This window comes from Labeo rohita, chromosome 3 (assembly GCF_022985175.1).
Source record: "Labeo rohita strain BAU-BD-2019 chromosome 3, IGBB_LRoh.1.0, whole genome shotgun sequence".
In the NCBI taxonomy this organism is placed as follows: Eukaryota; Metazoa; Chordata; class Actinopteri; order Cypriniformes; family Cyprinidae; genus Labeo; species Labeo rohita.
The window spans coordinates 21,860,137-21,882,281 of record NC_066871.1 but is presented as its reverse complement, the minus strand read 5'-3'; the positions used below and the strand labels follow the sequence as shown (position 1 = coordinate 21,882,281).

At 38.8% G+C, this 22,145-nt stretch overlaps 1 protein-coding gene across 4 annotated transcripts; it reads left to right on the top strand.

Annotated features, from left to right (window-relative positions):
• Positions 1-6,740: 6,740 nt before the first annotated feature.
• Positions 6,741-22,144, top strand: flr (fleer). 4 transcript variants are annotated; one of them, XM_051106210.1, is made up of 20 exons: positions 6,741-6,924; positions 7,081-7,146; positions 7,639-7,848; positions 9,746-9,802; positions 10,547-10,682; positions 10,988-11,092; positions 11,178-11,306; positions 11,610-11,659; positions 14,610-14,762; positions 15,506-15,571; positions 15,869-15,922; positions 16,003-16,056; positions 16,207-16,283; positions 16,454-16,664; positions 18,739-18,786; positions 18,931-19,002; positions 19,126-19,229; positions 20,915-20,993; positions 21,331-21,460; positions 21,724-22,144. In XM_051106210.1, exons 1-20 carry the CDS (start codon positions 6,871-6,873, stop codon positions 21,858-21,860), a joined length of 1,992 nt encoding a protein of 663 aa, XP_050962167.1. In that variant the 5' UTR covers positions 6,741-6,870; the 3' UTR covers positions 21,861-22,144. The 4 variants fall into 4 exon arrangements, with proteins under 4 accessions (XP_050962167.1, XP_050962166.1, XP_050962169.1 ...); XM_051106209.1 differs by having other exon boundaries at positions 16,003-16,068; XM_051106212.1 differs by lacking the exon at positions 18,739-18,786.
• The last annotated feature ends 1 nt before the right edge of the window (position 22,145 follows it).

Below are 22,145 nucleotides of genomic sequence, written 5' to 3'. Positions count from 1 at the left end.
GAGAGAGAGCTGCAGTCAGGTAGTAGGAGTCAGTGGCCCGGGAACTCTGGAAACAGGCAGGACTAGACCAAACACATTAACAAACAAGACGAGACCCAAGACAACACAAACACAACAAGACAGACAAAATGCAAAAACAGGCAAGAAACAATGGCTAACGAAACCAAAGTAAAAGGCAAGGAATATCCTAACTAGCCAAATTAAATATAACAAAACGGTAAAAGAGCTTAGATCCTAAAAAGGAACTGAAACAGCAGAAATAAAGTGATAAATAAAATACTAGATCAAAAGCAAAAAGTAAACTAGACCAGAATGCACCAAAATAAAAAAAAAAATAAAAAACACTAAAGCAAGACACAAAAGAACCAAATAGAAACAAGGATACAAATTTGCAGAATAGGAGATCAAAAAGTCACTTAATCAGGATCAAAAGATTAACTTCAAGACCATAGATCTGAAAACACCAAAACGAACCAGCAGAAACACGAGGGAAAAGAACCCAACATATGGAGCAGCACACATGAGGACCAGGTGCAGACAATCAAGCAGACAAGGGCTAAACAAGAGGGCGTGACCAGGGGAAACAAGGAGGTGGGACGAGAGGAGCACGAGGCAGACACAAACATAAACAGAACCATGTGCTTAGACACAAAACAAACAGAGAAACACTGAATAAAGACAAGACAGTCAGGACAGGATCCTGACAGTACCCTCCTCCCAATGGGCGCCTCCAGGCGTCCACACTGGGCAAAACAGTACAGGGAGGTACCAACTGGGGGGGCGGGCGGGGAACAAAACTTGGAACTCCAGGGTAGCCAGGAAACATAGGGGTGGGACTGGGAGGGAGGAAAATAATTCTGGGGAATAGTTTGAGGTAGACCAGCGATGTTCTGGCTTAGGGAATCCAAAAGGGCTAGCTAATGGGGAGGGTGTGATGGGGATCTTGATGGTGGTCTTTCTGGAGACATGGGTTTGTCTTACTGGAGGTGTCTTGGGAATAGCCTTCGTGGCCAACTCTTGACTCACAAAGGACCTAGGGACAAACTCAGGGGCCAAGGCTGCACAAGCAGAGAGGGGGCATCCTTGGGAAACTGACTCAGGAGATACTAGAACAGACTCAGTTACAGATTTGGAAGCACTTTCCAGGGCTTCAGGGACAAACATAGGGCTTGACTCGGATGTCCCCTTCTGGGCTGTAAGGACAGGTACTGGGCTTGACTCTGGCATGCTCTCCTGGGTTGCAAGGGCAGGTTCTGGGCTTGGCTCTGACATACCCTCCTGGGCCGCACGGACAAATACTGGGCTTGACTCTGACGTGTCCTTCTGGGCTGCAAGGACAGACACTGGGCTTGACTCTGATGTGCCCTCCTGGGCTGCCCTGACAGACTCTGCAGACTCCTGGAACTGAGCCACTTCTGGAGGCTCCTGGACTGGAGCTGTGGCAGAGAGAACTGGCTGCTCAGGATTGGCCTGTGTGGTAATAATAGCGGGCTGCATGAACATGACCTCTGTGGCCAGGACAGTGAGAGCAGGCTGCTTGAGAACGGCCTCAGTGGCCATGACAGGGTGAGTGGACTGTTCATTGTCAGTCTCCATGGTCATAGCAGGGGAATTCGGCTTCTCTGGGCAGGCATCCGTGACTGAGGCATGAATGATTTCGGAAAACATGACTTGACTGACAGCATCCCCTTTTGTGGTCATGACACGACTAGTCGGCAGCACAGAGAAGGCCTTCTTGGCCGTAGCAGGCAGATTAGGATGCTCTGGAAGGGCCTCCGGATCTGGAACCAGAACAGGCTCTGAGGACATGACATGAGTGCCTTTCTTGGGCATGACAGGATTAACAGGTGGTTCAGGTAAAGTTAGATGGACAGCCTGAGTTTCCTTCACTAGGTCGGAGACAACTGGTGAAGTGGGCAGCTTTAGGTGTGGTTCTACCAGATTACATACTTCTGGGAACACAGGATATTGGACCATCAGAGTTGGTTCCTCCAGGACCACAGGACCCTGGGTCACCTGACCTGGGTTCACCTGGGCAACTAGACTAGGTAGCTTCTGACTCTGGTCCTCCAAGACCACTGAAGGTAGGGCTTCCTGACTTGAATCTTCCTGAGACCCTGGACTTGGGGCCTCCTGACTCAGGCCCATCTGGACCAATGTGCCTGGGATCTCTTGATTTGGGCCCTCCTGGGCCAATGGACTTGGAACCCCCTGAGAGGGAGTGTCAAACTTCACAACACGGGCCCTCCTTCGCTTCGGCTTCAGGGGGCACAGCAATGTGTGATCGGCTGCTTCTGGGGAGATTGCAGCAGCCGTGGCTGCCTCTGAATTGACTGTATTGAACTTAACCACCTTTGAAGATATAGCTGCTAATTTGGCCATTTCAGGGATGATGGAATCAGTCTTGATTGGCTCTGAAATAACTGTAGCAAGCTTGATTGACTCTGGACTGGCAGGAACGGACTCGACTGGCACTGGACTTGCAGGAGTAGACTCAACTGGCTCTAAACTGGCAGGAGCAGACTCAGCTGGCTTTGTACTGGCAGGTGCGGACTCAAGTGGCCCTGGACTGGCAGGTTTGGACTCAACTGGCTCAGAGACAGATGCAGCATTCTGGGCTGCTCCCTTTCTTCTTGACCTACGCTTCCTTGGAGTCAGAAGATGATCTGGGACTTGACTCAGCGAGGGTGAGAGAACAGGTAGGGCACTGCAGTATGGCTCTGGAATGACTAGAGAAGACTGGACAGACTCGGGGAGAACTGGAACAGACCTAGGATCCTCTGTATTGATCACTTCTGCACTGACTGCAGTTAACTCAGTAGACTCAGAAATAGATACAGCAGTCTTAGCCGCTTTCTTCCTCCTCAGTCTACGCTTTAATGTAGGAGACTGAAAAGGGTCTTGAATCAGACTCGACGAGAGAGGGTGGGTGGCATGGTCTCTGCAGGCTGACTCTGGTGGTGTAAGGATCTGCCAGTCCTTGCGATGGTGCAAATACTTGGAAAAGGTCCAATAATCTAGGCCTCTTAGTTGCTCCATCTCCCATGGTGGTAGGGGGTCATCCAAGCAGAGATTAAATGCCTCTTTTAGAGTTGAGTCTGGGTACTCCAAACCCCTTGCCATGGTCCAGAAGAACTGGGCAAATGATCCCACCTCCTGGCCCTGCTGGCGGAGCGATGCCACTGCCCGTTGGAGTTCCAGTCTCCCCTTGGCGGTACTGGGGGGAACAATACGGATGCTCATTGCTGGGTCCCGAGTTGGCTGGTTCGTTCTGTCACGGATCTGCAAGGAATGGGACCCAGATGCAAATGAGCAGAAAAAGGTGATTTTATTAACAAGACGTAAACTACAACAGCATTGAGAGTGGGAAGTGAAACAGTCCAAAACAAAGGGGCAAGGCAGACGACGACAATAATACGGGCAGGAAGGGTGACCACTGAGATCGTCAGAGATAGCAATAGACTTGAGCACAGGAGAGGCAGCTCCAGAGGAAAGACTAGGCAGGAACCTGTAGCTTGATGTAGATCTCAGAAACACCGGTCTTGCTGCCAGGTAGAGGCTCACAGAACAAAAACTAGATACTTGAGAGAGAGCTGCAGTCAGGTAGTAGGAGTCAGTGGCCCGGGAACTCTGGAAACAGGCAGGACTAGACCAAACACATTAACAAACAAGACGAGACCCAAGACAACACAAACACAACAAGACAGACAAAATGCAAAAACAGGCAAGAAACAATGGCTAACGAAACCAAAGTAAAGGCAAGGAATATCCTAACTAGCCAAATTAAATATAACAAAACGGTAAAAGAGCTTAGATCCTAAAAAGGAACTGAAACAGCAGAAATAAAGTGATAAATAAAATACTAGATCAAAAGCAAAAAGTAAACTAGACCAGAATGCACCAAAATAAAAAAAACACTAAAGCAAGACACAAAAGAACCAAATAGAAACAAGGATACAAATTTGCAGAATAGGAGATCAAAAAGTCACTTAATCAGGATCAAAAGATTAACTTCAAGACCATAGATCTGAAAACACCAAAACGAACCAGCAGAAACACGAGGGAAAAGAACCCAACATATGGAGCAGCACACATGAGGACCAGGTGCAGACAATCAAGCAGACAAGGGCTAAACAAGGGGGCGTGACCAGGGGAAACAAGGAGGTGGGACGAGAGGAGCACGAGGCAGACACAAACATAAACAGAACCATGTGCTTAGACACAAAACAAACAGAGAAACACTGAATAAAGACAAGACAGTCAGGACAGGATCCTGACACCAGGTGCCACACTCTAATCAGCTAATTAACTCAAAACACCTGCAAAGGCCTTTAAATGGTCTCTCAGTCGAGTTCTGTAGGCTACACAATCATGGGGAAGACTGCTGATTTGACAGTTATCTAAAAGACGATCATTGACACCATGCATAAGGAGGACAAGGCACAAAAGGTCATTGCAAAAGAGGCTGGCTCTTCACAGAGCTCTGTGTCCAAGCACATTAATCGAGAGGCGAAGGGAAGGAAAAGATGTGGTAGAAAAAAGTGTACAAGCAATAGGGATAACCGCACCCTGGAGAGAATTGTGAAACAAAACCCATTCAAAAATGTGGGGGAGATTCACAAAGAGTGGACTGCAGCTGGAGTCAGTGCTTCAAGAACCACTACGCACAGACGTATGCGAGACATGGGTTTCAGCTGTCGCATTCCTTGTGTCAAACCACTCTTGAACAACCGACAGCGTCAGAAGCGTCTCGCCTGGGCTAAAGACAAAAAGGACAGGACTGCTGCTGAGTGGTCCAAAGTTATGTTCTCTGATGAAAGTAAATTTTGCATTTCCTTTGGAAATCAGGGTCCCAGAGTCTGGAGGAAGAGAGGAGAGGCACAGAATCCACATTGCTTGAGGTCCAGTGTAAAGTTTCCACAGTCAGTGATGGTTTGGGGTGCCATGTCATCTGCTGGTGTTGGTCCACTGTGTTTTCTGAGGTCCAAGGTCAACGCAGCTGTATACCAGGACGTTTTAGAGCACTTCATGCTTCCTGCTGCTAACCAACTTTATGGAGATGCACAAAGCTACCAGTACCTGGTTTAAGGACCACGGTATCCCTGTTCTTAATTGGCCAGCAAACTCGCCTGACCTTAACCAGGCGAGTATTGTGAAGAGGAAGATGCGATATGCCAGATCCAACAATGCAGAAGAGCTGAAGGCCACTATCAGAGCAACCTGGGCTCTCATAACACCTGAGCAGTGCCACAGACTGATCAACTCCATGCCACGCCGCATTGCTGCAGTAATTCAGGCAAAAGGAGCCCCAACTAAGTATTGAGTGCTGTACATGCTCATACTTTTCATGTTCATACTTTTCAGTTGGCCAAGATTTCTAAAATTCCTTTCTTTGTATTGGTTTTAAGTAATCTTCTAATTTTCTGAGATACTGAATTTGGGGTTTTAATTAGTTGTCAGTTATAATTATCAAAATTAAAAGAAATAAACACTTGAAATATATCAGTCTGTGTGGAATGAATGTATACATTATACAAGTTTCACCTCTTGAATGGAATTAGTGAAATAAATCAACTTTTTGAAGATATTCTAATTATATGACCAGCACCTGTACATAAACAACATCTCCAGGACTACTCTGAGAGTCACTTCATGAGCATTTCACTGTTTAATTTGAGTAAAACAAGTGTCAAATATACACATAGAAAGTTTGGTTTAACTTTATTAACCATTCAGTATAATGTACGTGCCTACTACTGCGACTACTGCTATTAATTAATAAAAATTTATACAATTTTTTCACACAATATTTCTTCCATGTTTTAAAAATAGTAAATCCCCTTTATTTGCCAAAAATAAAATATCATTTTCATTAGAAGATCAGTTTATTTAATATTTTATACCTTCATTTGATAACCAGAAAAAATACACAACACAGAATTCCATACGGCTATTGTAAAAATAAATAAAAGTTGTTTTTATGCATTCAAATAAGCAGACATGCTAAAACATATTTGGTAACAATAAAATGTAAGGTGAGAAAAAATAAAAGATTTCATGGGGTCCTAAACATGTAATTTTTCTTATCTTTTGATAAATTGACGGTAAATTGTATAAGATTCATGGTTTTAATTAATTACACATGATTAATTACATTTTGATTAATAACATTAAATTTAACCATTAAAAAGAAGTCCAGAAAAATGAAAACAGAAAACGGAATAAAAAAAAAAAAAAAAAAATAGGGCCCTATTTTTGCATGCAACTTTGCTACAGTTATAAATACATCTTCAAATTTAATATTTTATTTGTCTAACATATTTTTGTAAAATGTTGTTATAATACTTTGGTATGTTTGCTATTTGCAGTGATTACTATTTATTATTGTTCATAGTGTGACTATAGTGTCTTTAACCCCCTGTTTAATGCCCCTGGACCCCATCCAGGTTCAACCACCAGTGTCTAACAAAATCTTATGTGAGCATGATGTGAGCTCCCACCCAACAACACTAGCCCCTGATGTTTTGGCATAAAATCCTAGAAACGCCCCTGTATCTATCTATCTATCATCTGTCTATCTATCTATAAAATGAAGAAATTAACAATTTATTGAATTACTGTAGCTTATGTATTAAAATTACAGAATTTCTAGGCATAAATGAGTTCTCTCAGCCTCTGCAGAGACCAGAGACCCATTGGAGTAATGATATAACCATTATGTCACATCCGTTTCTGGGACGGTTGCTAAGAGACAGGATGGCTGCGTCGTGTCTGTGAAAACACAGAGGGCTGTATCTTCAGCTTTCTAAAATTTGACGTTTTTTGTTTATGGGATAAAATCTAACGTACATGTAGCGTTTGGTTTCGACAATGCCGCCAACAACGATTAAAGACGGCGAATACACGGCTGCCGTGTACAAAATGGTGAGTTATTAGCTGCACAAGCTAACAGGCTAGCTTAGTTACCACTGGTCTCATATGCTGTTTGCTTGCATTCGCATTTTTAGCAAAACGATTTTCTTTTCTATTGTCCCCCGAAGGGATTGGCTTTTCACTAATGCTTATTTCTGTCTTTATTAGATCAAAGAAGGGCGATATGGAGATGCAATTCATATTCTGAGCAAAGAACATCAGAAACACACTAAAGTAAGTTCCAGCAGTCATACTGAACTCATTCTTTACACTGAATCAATAAACGTCCTGTGTTTTATATTGTGTTCTCTAATGAAAATAACCCAACCCACAAATAACTCGAATAAATCGCAGTAAAGCCATTTCAAGTATAAAATGTAAGTCAAGTCCAAGTCAAAATGTATTTTTTATAGCACATTTAAAAGCACAGAGTTGCACCAAAGTGCTGTACAGAAAACACATTAGGCATATAAAAAATACAAACACATTAAATAAAATACAATCAGAAAACTTAAATATATTCAAAACAAAACATTAAACTAACTTTAATTAAAACTGGCTAGTGAAGGAGGAGGAGACCTCTCATAAAAAGGCAGACTGTTGTGTAATTATTTTGAGGATTCATTTGTTTTATGTATGTGTGTGCGTGTGTGTGTTTATGTGTATAAAATCCCTCTTTGTCTATATAAAAAAATAATCTATAATTTTCTGTTTGTAAATGTCCAGTCCAGGGCTGCTCTGTCTCTCCTAGGCTACTGCTACTACCACATGCAGGACTTCACTAATGCAGCTGAATGTTATGAACAGCTGACGCAGCTTCACCCAGAGGTCGAGGACTACAAACTTTACTATGCCCAGTCTCTGTATGGAGCGTGTGCCTTCCCAGACGCCATGAAAGCTACTTTTCTCTTGGACAGCACAACTAGTCATACTAAGGTGGATACACATAGCTGATATTTCATCAGCCATTACTCCAGTCTTCAGTGTCACATGATCCTTCTAAAATCATTCTAATATGCTGATTTATTATCAGTGTTGGAAACAGTTGTGCTGCTTAATGTTTTTGGGGGGTAAATCAGGGTAAATTTCACTTATTTTGTCTTCAGAGAAACATGTAGCTATCTTTTGTAGCCTTTGAAGGGCAGTACTAAATGAAAAAATATGACATTTCGGCAAAATAAGAAAAATGTACACATCTCCATTCTGTCCAAAAGTTTTTACCCCCTGGCTCTTAATGCGTGGTTTTTCCTTCTGAACCATCAGTGAGTGTTTGAACCTTCTGCAATAGATGTATATGAGTCCCTCAGTTGTCCTCAGTGTGAAAAGATGGACCTTAAAATCATAGTCATGTATGGGTTCAAATACACAAATATGCTGGAAAACCAAAGAATTTGTGGGACCTGGATTTTTATGAAAAACAGTGGGTAGTGTAACTGTTCAGGACAAACAAGGGACTCATGAACAACTATCACTAAACAAAAAAAAAAAAAAAAAAACAGCAGCTGTGGATCATTCACAACACAGCACAGTATTAAGAATCAAGGGGATGTAAACTTTTGAACGGCATCATTTTTATAAATTCAACTATTATTTTCTCTTTTGTACTATATGTTAACATCTTTTACATATAGTGTCAGTACTAAATAAACAATAACATGCATTTTGTATGATCCCTTTTATTTTGGTAAAATAATATTTTGAATGATTCTGAAAGGGGGATGTGAACTTTTGACCTCATCTGTGTATATATGTACAGGGGGTAAAATAAATATTGAACACGGCACCATTTTTCTCAGTTTCTAAAGGTGCTGTTGACTTGAAATTTTTACCAGATGTCGGTAACAACCCAAGTAATCTATGCACACAAAGCAAACAAAAGAAATAAGTTCAGAAATTAAGGTATGTGTAATAAAATGGACTGACAGAATTGAACACATGAAGAAAGGGTGGGTGCAAAAAGGCATGGAAAGCCAAGACACCAGCTGAAATCAGTAATCAGAAAGCAATCTGGCCTTTTGTCAGTGGAAATTAATATTAGCTGGTTCAGTCCCAACACCTACAGTGCTATGATGATGAAGATTAAACAAGGGTGGACATTTCAGCAAGACATTCCCAAACACAGCCAAGGAAACTCTCAGTTGGTTTCAGAAAAACAAAATAAAGCTGCTGGAATGGTCCAGCCAATCACTTGACTTGAAACTAAAGATCAGTTCATACAAAAAGGCCCAAAGAACCTTCAAGATTTGAAGACTCTGTGGAACAGTGGGCCAAAATCAAATTTTTCCATGCTGGAGGCGTCTTGAAGCTGTCATTACCAACAAAGGCTTTTGTAGAAAATATTAAATAAATGTCAGTAGTTCAATACTTTTTCCTGGTGTCATTCCATTTTATTACACATAACTTAATTTCTGAAATTATTAATTGTTTTGTTTTATTTGTATAAATGGATTGCTTGGGTTGTTATAGACATCTGGTAAAAATTTAATGTCAACAGCACCTTTAGAATATATTTACCGGGAAAAATGGTGACGTGTACAATACTTACTTTATATATATATATACACACACACACTGAAGACTGGGATAATGGCTGCTGAAAGTTAAGCTTTGTCATCAAATAAATAAAAGAAATTTCATTTTAAAATGTATTAAAATAAAAAAAAACATTTATTATACATTGTAATTATAATTGGTAGTGTACATAATTTAAAAGAACAGTTATTTCAGCTTTAACATCATGTTGATCCAAGCATGTCATTGCTTTCCTTTCATTTTATTGAAACAGATTTAAAAAAATAAACAAATAAATATTATTTGTCCCATTTCTAAACAGATGATTAAACTGCAAGCTGCCATCAAATACGGAGAGGAGGATTTTTCAGGTGCAAAGGTAACATTTTTGTTTCTGATGTAATTTATTCACCCTTATTCCAAGCCACAATTTATGACTTATTTCTTCTATGAAACACATTAGGAGAATTGTTTAAAAATTTAGTGGTTCAGGCTACAATAAAAAAAATATTTTATAAAAAACTTTTTTATGTACAAATCTTAAAAAGAAGTTCTTAAGTCTAATAATATTTATTTATTAGTCTATGGAACACAAAAAGAAAGTCATACTGGTTTTGACATGAGGGCAAGAAAATGATGCCAGAATTTTTGAGTGAACTATCCCTTTAAAGCGATTGAAAATTCTGTCATTAATTACGTACCCTTATGTTGTTCCAAAACCGTAGGACCTTTATTCATCTTCAGAACACAAAGTGAGATTTTTTGAATAAAATCTTCTGTTCTGTCTTTGACATGCTTTCACTAGAGTACCACAACGCATGCCTGTGGTGCTGCTGACGCAGGAGCCGGTGTTCTGTAATTGAATGTAATTCCGTAGTTGAACCACTGATGTCACATGGACTGTTTTAACAATGTCATTAATACCTTTCTGGGCCTTGAACGTTTATTTTCGGCAGAACTATTCCTTTAAGTGTCTGAATTCTTTTTATAGCCACAGTATACATAAAATATCCCGTAAGACCTCTGAGCTATGGCACATGTGGAAAATGAATCACCATCTGACCACAGAATGTGGCTTGAGCGACTGTTTATTTTGTTGGAATATTTGGTTTTGCTTTTCCAGACTCTGGTTGAGCAGTTGCCTCAGGATGACCCCGACTATGATGTCGATCTCGGGTGTTTGCTTTATAAGGAGGGCGAGTATGAAGAAGCTTGCAAAAAGTTTATGTCCTCCATGAATGTACTGGGCTACCAGCCAGGTGAGGATAAGCTTCTTTAGCGTTGGTTCCGTTAAATTATAACTGTGTGTGTTTGTGGTGTCTACACGCAGGAGCTTAATAGACAAAACAGACAAACACACACACTGGTGTCTCCCAGTAATTGTTCTGCCAAGAGTTACAAACATAACATTGACTGGTTGACCACACTGTGTAAGGGTAGCAATTTAGATTTTTTTTTTTTTTTTTTATGGAAATGAATGTGGTGTGGAGACCTTTTGACACACTGTGATGTTTTCTAAAACTAGCTGTGCTGGACTCTGATTGTTTTTTTTTTTTTGTTACAGATCTGGCCTACAATATAGCACTTTGTTACTACAGTTTAAAGCAGTACGCTTCAGCACTCAAATATATTGCAGAAATTATTGAACGTGGAATCAGAGAGCATCCAGGTATTTAGAACAGAAAATCCTTTAGATGTTGCAAGATTTGATGTGCTATAGAGTGAATTTCAATGAGTGATACTTATGTCTATAGAGCTCAGTATTGGAATGACAACAGAAGGCATTGATGTAAGAAGTGTCGGCAACACCCTCGTCCTGCACGAAACTGCTTTGATTGAAGCCTTTAATCTGAAAGCAGCTATTGAATACCAGCTGAAGAACTGTAAGTATAGATAAACTGCACTTAGGCGCCTTCCTATCAGGTACTTTTTGATGTGCACTCTATTTATTCATAGTGTATAATAAACTACAAATCCATTAGCAGAATCTGTGGCCTTCCAGGATTCCTAGTGGCATTGCATTAAGCATGAAGTCTGCAGCACAGACTGTGTTTTGCTCAGTAGCTTTCTGCATAATTTAGCCTGGGGTGATACACTGCTCTGTTTTGACTGCCTACTGTAGCGGCTACTACTGAACTTAATGTAATTCAGTGATTATGGCCTCATAAATCTAAATTATTTTGCAGATGCTGCAGCGCAGGAAGCACTGACTGACATGCCCCCTAGATCAGAAGAGGTACTAAAAATTTCACCTCTGTGGTAACACTTTTTTCCCCTTGACACTTGGCATTCACATGCATTTTGTATCCAGATAGTATCTTGAGAAACAGCTGAGGTCAAAAATTTACAGACACCTCACAGAATCTGCTAGAAGTTAATTATTTTACCAAAATAAGAGGGATCATACAAAATACATGCTATTTTTTTATTTAGTACTGACCTAATTAGATATTTCACAAACAAGACCTTTACATATAGTCCACAAGAGACAATAATAGTTGATTTAAGAGCATTAACAGCCAGGGGTGAAAACTTTTGAACAGAATGTCTTATTTTGTCTAAATATCATATTTTTTCATTTAGTACTGCCCTTCTGAAGCTACAGAAGATACTTACATGTTTCCCAGAAGACAAAATAAGTCACATTTACCCTGATCTTCAAATTCAAAAAGTTTTCACCCCCGGCTCATAATGCATTGTGTTTCCTTCTGAAGCGTCAGTGAGTGTTTGAACCTTCTGTAATAGTTGCATATGAGTCCCTCAGTGTGAAAAGACTGAACTCAAAATACAGTCATTGTTAGAAAGGGAAATACACAAAAATGCTGAAAAACCAAAGAATTTGTGAGACCTGAAGGATTTTTTTGAAGAACAGCAGGCAGTTTAACTGTTCAGGACAAACAAGTGACTCATGAACAACTATCACCAAACAAAAAACACAGCTGTGGATAACAACACAGTATTAAGAATTAAGAGTATGTAAACTTTTGAACAGGGTCATTTTTATAAATTCAACTATTATTTTCTCTTGTGGATTATATGCTAAATATCTTTTATGAGAAATATCTTATTCAGGTCAGTACTAAATAAAGAAAATAACATGCCTTTTGTATGATCCTTCTTATTTTGGTAAAATTAACATTTTGCAGATTCTGCAATGTGTATATAAAAATGACCTCAACTGTATTGATGTTTATGTATTGAACTCTATTGTGTTTCTCTGCTCAAAAGGAGATGCTAATAGGGATTAGATATGAAGAGAAAAGGAGAAAATAACATTTTAAAACGCCCCTGCAATAAGACACCAGGAGGGAGATGTGACTGAGGAATTGGGGAGAGATGTGAGAGATTGTAAGTGTAGTTCAGTGAAATAATACATGGCATATTGTTCATTAAATTGACGAGCAGATTGCAAGACCTCAGTGTCTGCTAACTTATTCACATTGTGCAAGCAGGATAAAAAGAGAGCTCTGCAAAAGCTCTTTAAACACTGATAAAAATAGAGCATGATGGAAAATTTACAACCTAGTCCATCAAAGTGACGGATAATTATTATTTGCAGCACAACCTCATTATATATACTTAATCAGCGTAATAATTATATATTGCTTAATTAAAATGCATTAGCATTTACACCTTCTCACATTTATACTTAATGAAATCAGAAACCATCTCTAACTACCTTCAAAAGTATTTTCAGTGATCGAATGGCGATTTTGTGCATTTACACTTGGGTTTGAATGTACTTATGCGCTGTCTAATTGTAATTTGATCACTAAAAGCACCTGTTACTGTGTTCATATCTACTATTTTATTCCAGTATATTTCCGGGTGATTTTGCTCTGAGTTGTTTTCTCATTTCTATAGCAATGCAGCAAACAAAGGCTGCCTGATAAGATCAGATGCCTGTCAAGAGAATATTTTCCTCATTAGTTATGCTTTTTGATCTGAGCGTGCTCACTCTTGCAGGATAGCTTCTTATGAATCAATGTCATAGGCATGCCAGTTCACATGCACACTTGAGGAACTTTAATCCTATGATGACAAACCGTGTGTCGCTGTTTCAGAAGAAAGAAATGACCTAGTCAGTTTTACTGGCTTTTTATAGTACAATACAAGTTTAATTTTCTTGAAACCTTGCCAGATTGTCTCTAATTATGCACTGGGAATTTGCTGTTTTTAAGATTCCGGTGGAAGTTTAATCCTTTACTGCAGGGGTTTGTATTGTGAGAGCTGGTAAGCCCACACCTGCTGGCTGGAATGATGGTGGGCTGCAGGGACATGTCTCTGTGCTAGTTTGCGCTGGCACCTAGAAGTTAATGAGTCCAAATAGTGATCCATCTTACATAAGCACTCATTAAATGCACTGTTTCTTCCCGCAGGACAGGTATTTTTAAACACTGAATCTGTAGCTAGGACTAGCGCAAGGAATGTACCAGATTTTAATAAGAATTCAGGGTACTGCGCAAAGCCGTATTTACAGGGTTATATTATTTAATTAAAGGAGGGCCTGTGTATAGACAAAAAGTGCTTATTTGTCTGATTTAACTAACAATTATACAATGCCATTTTAATGCTAGTTAACAAATAGATAACCCTCCAGTCCATACTTAAGTCTTTATGCAAAGATGGAATTCTTCATGTTTGTTCTGAAGAAAAAGACTAACGTAGCCATCTGCTGCCCTCTAGTGGAACAGAATGTCAGTGATTATTTGCCATATAGACATTTGACAGTTTTTTACTTTTAATGCGGAAGTAAGCCTGCGGGCGAAACTTCCGGTTCATTAGATTCTATAGAGAAATAACGAGAAGAATAACAGTAAACAGTAAAACTGTTTGCACTACAAACCTGTGTGTTCATAATTAAAATAATACATTAAAATAATATGGTAAGACCCACCAATTTGCAATATCAAGCAGCAAAACAAGCTGTTTTGTACAGCTAAAAATAGCTGGACGTGGATGAGACCGAAAGCCAAACCCATCGAATTTACAAATGGCCGTGCCCACTCATACTGGAAGAAAAAGTTGGATAGTTTATTTGTCAAAAATGTGTTCATTAGCGTATTTTACTCCCTTTTACATTTTAAAGTTGGCCCATATTCTGATCATTTAAAGTTTACTAATCAAAGAATTTATGATTATGTACATTTTAAGTTTCTGTCTCTTTCTTTTCTTTCCTTATTTAGGAGCTGGATCCAGTCACTCTTCACAACCAGGCCCTGATGAATATGGACACCAAGCCCACAGAGGGTTTTGAGAAACTTGCTTTTCTTCTTCAGCAAAACCCCTTTCCTCCTGTCACTTTTGGCAACTTACTATTGCTTTACTGTAAATATGAGGTTAGTGAGCTTCACTGATTACAGTTCTTAGTGTTCAGGAAATTGATGGCAGTGGCATACTAGAAATTATGCACTTTAGTTTTTATGGAAGCTTTAAAGGGACAGTTCGCCAAAAAAAAAATTTGTGTTCCAAACCCGTAAGACCTTCATTCATCTTCAAAACACAAATTAAGGTATTTTTGATGAAATTCAAGCCCTTTCTGACCCTTTATAGACAGCAAAATAGTTTCCATGTTCAAAGGCCAGAAAAGTAGTAAGAACATCATTAAAAGTCTATTTGACAGTTGTTCGCCCAAAAATAATGACCTCTTTCAACAATTTCTTCTCTTCCAGCTGAGAGTTCATGCAGTCAACTGACATGGAAGAAAAGTTGAATAATTGTTGAATGAAGTTGTTATTTTTGTTTTCTTTACTCACAAAAAGTATTCTTATTTCTTAGCTTCATGACATTACAGTTGAACCACTGATGTCACATGGATTGTTTTAATTGTTTTAACTTCTAATCTTCTTACTGCATTTCTGGTCCTTAAACATGGTAGTTGCGTTGCTGTCTGTGCAGGGTCAGAAAGCTCTCGGATTTCATCAAAAATATCTTAATTTGTGTTTTGAAGATGAATAAAAGTTTAATGGGTTTGGAATGACATGAGGGTGAGAAATTATAACAGAATTTTCATTTAAATTTCAAACTTTTCTATTTTTCTTTCAAGAGGTATATGAGGGTTCTTTGCTTTTGTCATCTATAGTACTTTGACCTTGCTGCAGATGTCTTGGCTGAAAACGCTCATCTCACTTACAAGTTTCTCACCCCGGTAAGGCAGAAATTATTCTGTAGCAATTTCATGTTTTATTTCCCATCAGCCTTGTAGTATTTGCACTGTTAGTTTTATGAAAATGCAATCACGTATATATACAAGACTCCCACTTTTTATTAGCCCAGATAGTCGTTCCAATAATATCGTCCACACTGATTGATTCCTCTGGCCATAAGGCATTTGCAAGTAATAACACAGCAGGTGATAATTGCAGAGTTGCCTCATGCATATTGACATATCAGTCCGAACTCGCATCAAGACAGTAGGGCTCATGTTTTGTTCTCCTATTTATAGTACCTCTATGAGTTCCTGGATGCCATGATCACATGTCAAACAGCACCTGAGGAAGTAAGTGATCTTTTGCAGAGTCTTGGCATGTATCTAGCGAGCATTTGTCTTTTAATTAATTGATTTTTCATCTGTTGTAGGCTTTCCGAAAATTTGACGAAATTGCTGGGAAACTGACTGAGCAGCTACGCAAGGTTACGAAACAGGTTACAGCTTGGCATTTTGCTTTTAATGAATTCACAGCATTTATGCCTGCTTGTGTCATACACCATTATGATATCAATATGTCTCACACTGAAATGGCTAATTAGAGTTTAAAAATTCTGAAATCTCTTTTCTCAAAGGTGCAGGAAGCAAGGCACAACCGGGATGATGAATCCCTAAAAAAATATGTGCAAGACTATGATGAAGTTCTTGAGAGGTAAATTTAAAATTCATTTACATTGATTACATTTATGTATTTAGCAGACGCTTTAGCTGAAGTGATTTCAAAAGAAGATTCATCTTTAAATGTCTGTTGTTTATGTAAACACATGTAAAATGTTCATCATGTTTAAATACTTTTGTGTTTTCTTGAATCTTTTTCTTAAGGTACATTCCTGTACTAATGGCACAGGCCAAAATCTACTGGAACCGTGAGAACTACAGCATGGTGGAAAAGATCTTCCATAAGTCACTGGAGTTCTGCAATGAGCATGACACTTGGAAACTTAATGTTGCACATGTGCTCTTCATGCAAGATAACAAATATAAAGAAGCCATTGGATTCTATGAGCCCATCGTCAAGAAGCATTATGAGAATGTAAGTTTTATGTTACTAAATGTGCTTTTCTGGTCACTTAAGTAGTAATGTATTTTGAGCCCCTTTAAAGACCAATGTCTTTTCATGAAAGCCAAGTCCATGTTTAAATTAAAATAAGAATGATTACTTAAGAAATACAAATGACAAAAGAGTCTTCAGTGCTCAGTAGAGTTCACTAAGAATATATTTTTAAACAACAGATAACACTAACCTAAATCAGTCAACTAGTAGTATTTCGCATAAACAGTGGGATCCAGATGTGTTTGTTGACTTGCAGAATAGAGCTTTAAACTTGTTTGATTTAATGGAATAGATGAAGCCTGCCTGTAATGAAGGACTGTTAACAATTAAAAAACCTGTTTTGTTAATTTGTATACATTTTATGTCCAATTTACTTCATTTTATAATAAATATATATATATATATATATATATATTAGGGTTGTAACGGTATGAGATTTTCACGGTATGATAATCGTCTCAAAAAATATAATGGTTTCGCGGTTTCGTGGTATACGGTATTAAACTATCATTATTATTATTATTATCATCAGCTACAATGACCCTTAAATGAATAAAAAGAGATATGGTTTTTGTTTGAACATGGTTTATTGTAAAGAATTAACAGAGTTATAAACATGATTAGCATGTAAAAAATTAGCATGTTACTACATATAACCACATAAGGAACCAACATGGATGTAAAAGGAACTGAAATGTGGCTATAACTTGGATGGGTTGTCTGATATAATTGGTCTGGATTCTATAATTCAATACAAAATATATTATTGAAAATGAAACATGGGCAAAAAAGCTATACACAACAGTAATATATTTCAGTCATTACTTCTTCAGGCTAAACCAAACGTTTTTTTTTTTTTTTTTGACAGGTTGTACTAAACACCTATGAGTTTTCAGTTAGTGTATTTGATTATTCTTTTAAATAAAATTATAAAATGATCATTAAGTGTTCTCTGAGAGTAGCTCTGGATATGTTCATGTGTTCACGTCTTCACATTAGGGTTGTCAAAAGGTACCGGGTTCGGTACTTTCGGTACTGAAATTTTAAAAACGTCCATTTCCCGCTCACATTTGAGCGCTGTTGAGCAGATTTGTAAACATCGCTGATTGAGCGCGTGAACACTATGGCCAACAGACATGACTGTGATTGGCTACAATGGTAAGCGCTTCACGCTCCTCACGGAGCGCTCACATATAAGCATAACGAGAGTGTTTTAAAGCCGCCTGTGTCAGCGGATCCCTAATACATCTGCATATAGACTGATCCGCTGACAGACGCCGTTTTCAAACGCTTCCGTTGTGCTTATATGTGAGCGCTCGGTGAGGAGCGTGAAGCGCTTACCATTGTAGCCAATCACAGTCATGTCTGTTGAACGCGCGCGAGCACTATGATCATTTTTCGGATACCCAAAATATTCCCATACTGCAGATTGTAATTTTTTTTTCGGCGGGAGATAGAGATTAGAATTTGCAGCCTCTGTATCGGACATTTTCGCCGCTGTGCAGGTATGGGTGGAGTCTATACACGGCAGCGCGGGTGAGATCTGGTTTCATTGTTTTTTTTCCAAAACCGCGGATAAGCAAATGTGCATGATATGATAATCGTACATGTCAATATCACAATAAACCGCCATACCGGTATACCGTTACAACCCTAATATATATATATATATATATGCAGATGCAGATGCAAAAGCCTCTAAATCTATCCAACGATTTTCTTTAAAATGAGCATTTCTTTCTGGCTACTTTGTATAGGTTTCTATGTAAGTACTGGTTCTTCTGATTGGGCTGAGGCTGGAATTTAGCGAGTTTGAAGTAAAAGTATTTGATGGACGTGTAATATGTGTCATATTCACTCAGTATCATTATCTCATTTTTGACCAAGATGGCTTTTAGCTGGTTTTGCTTTCGAACTCTTCATATATATATATATAATATTTTATTTGTGTTCTGTGATGGTGGGTGACATTTGGCAGTACTTTGGCAGACAATTATATAACAAATCTAAGCCTTTCAAATGAAAACATGTTCTTTGCTCCTCTGCTTGCTAGCTGGAACAGTGTAACATTCAAGAGTGTCCCTGCAAAACAAAACCCTCGGTAAAATGATCTGTGACTCTTGGAGTCTTACTGTGTGACTGCATGGAGTTTGCGGCATGATGTTTGATTTTTTTGTTTTATTTTGAAGAGTGTCTACTGTTATTAGCATCCTTACAATTAATTAAGTTACATTTTGTCTTGTAGATCCTTAATGTCAGTGCGATTGTTCTTGCTAACCTGTGTGTGTCATACATCATGACCAGCCAAAATGAAGAGGTAAAAATTTAAATCTTATTTAACTATAATTAATACCATTGGAGCAGCTTTGTTTCATCATGTTTTTCTTTTTGTGTTTATTACTTTTTATTTTACCCTTTGGGTCTGTGTCTGCGTGTACAGGCAGAGGAACTGATGAGGAAGATAGAGAAGGAAGAGGAACAAATCTCATATGATGATCCAGACAAAAAAATCTTTCATCTGTGTATTGTCAACCTTGTAATAGGGTATGTACAATATTTTTACATAATTGTGTTAAAAGGGTCATCGGATGCCCATTTTCCACAAGTTGATATGATTCTTTAGGGTCTTAATTAAAAGTCTATAACATGCTTTGTTAAAATTCCTCAATGGTAGTATAAATAACACCTTTTTTACCTTGCCAAAATGAGCTCTGCAAAAATCATCCTGTTCTGGTCAAGGTTGCTTTAAATGTTTATGAGCTCTGCTCGCCCCGACCCTCTCTTCTCTTTGTGGAGTGACGAGCCTGTTTACTTTAGCCGCATTTAGCAACTAAACTTGCTAACTGGCACGTTATTAGGAAAGGTGATTGCAAAGATTTATTAAAAAAAACCTTATACTCACTTCTGCTGTAAGTGAAGCTGGATCACAAATGATTCGCACGAACATAGACAGATATATGTAGATCGGGAGGCGCATTCCCTTCACAAACAAACATAATCCACTGCATCTTCAGCGGCTCAGATGCCGGGAGTAAATGATGACCGCTATATTATTACATCCAGCAACACAACACCTCAATTGCTCAATCGGAGATATTCTTGTCTAATTTACATCCCTGCATCGAAACAATGGAGGTTGTACTGTTACAGCTGATTTAGGCGGGTCTGAGGTAAGACGCTCATGTCAATCAACCATCGTAGGAGCCACGTCTGTTGGTGTGACACCACACCGACAGGCATCTGAGAATGGCTTGATTTGAAAAAGGGGATATTATTTTTACAGATTAATTAAAAACCACTGCATGGATTTTTATCATTATAGGGTAGATTTGTACATACACTGCCAACACACATTAATGTTCAAACAACATGTAAAAGTGAACTTTGCATCCGATGACCCCTTTAAATCAACCCTTAAAGGGAAAATGGGGTATTAAGCCTTGCATGGCTGAATATAACATAAATGATGTCTCTTAGCGAAATATGCAGTAGAAAACCCATATTTAAGTTATTTAAAAATCCACATTGTTTTTTATATATTTTGGACTATGGGGGATGCCATTATTTAGATGATGTGAAATGGTTCACATCATCTAACTACCTCTTGCTATTTTTACCACAACACAACTTGGAAAATAAAATACTGATACAATGCCACATTGTGTGGCTTTTGGTTGTAATTTTCAGTCAAACGAGAAGTGATGCAAGTCTTTACTGCTTTCCTAGCGATAAGAAGAGGAGAAAAGAATGGGAAGATGCCTGTAGACAAATAAAACTTCCTAAAGACCTACGTCTTTGTTCTCTCCACTTTAGCCCTGATGACTTTTAGGCTTTTAGTAGACCACAGCTACTGAAGAGCTTACAAACGGCAGAGACAAGAAACGCAGGATGCCATCCTGGCATGATGCCGCAGACACTGGTAGTTTCTCAGCGTGGATTTCACTTGATATCCGGGGGCGTTTAGACTCCTTGTGGGGAAAATCGATGGTACGCCACTTGGTTTAAGCCTACGCTTACATCCATCGCCACCTGTAAGATCTTTCAGTAGCTGTGGTCATCATATTTTATTTTCAGAGTTGTGTTGCAGTAAAAATAGTAACAGGTAGCGCCAGTAGCTTTCACATTTCACATCACCGAAATAATGGCGCCCCCCATAGTCCCCCCATAAAACTTGAAAATTTCTCAATGTGAATTACGTGTCATACTTAACAACATATAATTTCTTACAGGACTTTGTATTGTGCTAAAGGGAACTATGACTTTGGCATTTCTCGTGTCATAAAGAGTCTTGAGCCATACAACAAAAAGGTAATGTTGACATAAAAGACAATGTTTGACATAATGTATTTATTAATAGCCATTTTTAGTTTAGCTCAGACAGCACGTCAACTTTTATATTCCATACTTTCTGTGTTTCTCTTAGTCCTGCTTATTTACCATCCTCAACATGTTATTTTTGTGTATCCACAAATATCCACTGTTTCCAGCTGCATAAACAGTGTTACTCAAGGACCTCTGCATTCTTGATCTCATGATACTGTAGCAGATGTATTGCTACTGCACTTCCTTTTAGTCAAGTTGTGATTTTTATGTGATATTTTGCAGTCATTGCACTTGACATGACACTGACATCCTATGATTTCAGCTTGGAACAGACACGTGGTTCTACGCTAAGAGATGCTTTCTCTCACTGCTGGAAAACATGGCCAAGCACATGATCATGCTCAGGGATTCAGTGGTGCAAGAGTGCATTCAGTTCCTTGAGCACTGTGAATGTAAGTATATCCTCTAAAGAGATGGTTTGTCCCACTGATAGTATCCTGTTTCATATGTAGCAGGACTGTGTCAATGCAGAGCTTTAATCCTCCAGTAATACGCAAAGTATCAAAATCTAATCCAGTGATTACTAGTTCACTGTTGTTCTGATTGTTTAATTCAGTGGGGATGAAAAGCTGGTTTTTGAAAGCTGAGACACTAATTAATTTTCAATCCTGAGATTCTCCATGGGACTAATTACTTTTTTTACCCTCCCCTCTAGTGTATGGAAAAGATGTGCCAGCCATCATAGAACAGCCTCTGGAGGAGGACCGCATGCACATCGGCAAGAACACCGTCACGTATGAGTCACGCCTGATAAAAGCTCTCTTCTATGAAGTCACAGGCTGGAATGAGTAATCATTATACATCATATTAGAACAAGATATTGGGGAAATATTCACCACAGACCACAGTTTTCTGACTGGTGTTTTAAAGCCTAAATGATTTCATGGATGGATGGTAGACTGACTAATAAGACATCTCAACGTGGCTACTTTCTAAGCAGCTTTGGAGAGATTATGCTGTTTCTGGACTGAAGTCAAAAATGCATTTTTAAGAATGCATTCTCTGTAAAAATGAACCCACAGGGGTCCACTCCCTCCAAACATGAAAGCTTAAACTAAGAGAAAATGTTCACCAACT

Bases quoted from the DNA above. Each gene is read 5' to 3' on its own strand.
- flr (XM_051106209.1), top strand. From the start codon at position 6,871: ATGCCGCCAACAACGATTAAAGACGGCGAATACACGGCTGCCGTGTAC. The intron at 11,660-14,609 runs GTACTAAAAATT...TTCCTTATTTAG, and splicing joins TGCCCCCTAGATCAGAAGAG to GAGCTGGATCCAGTCACTCT. The intron at 16,665-18,738 runs GTAAGTTTTATG...TCTGCTTGCTAG, and splicing joins TCAAGAAGCATTATGAGAAT to CTGGAACAGTGTAACATTCA.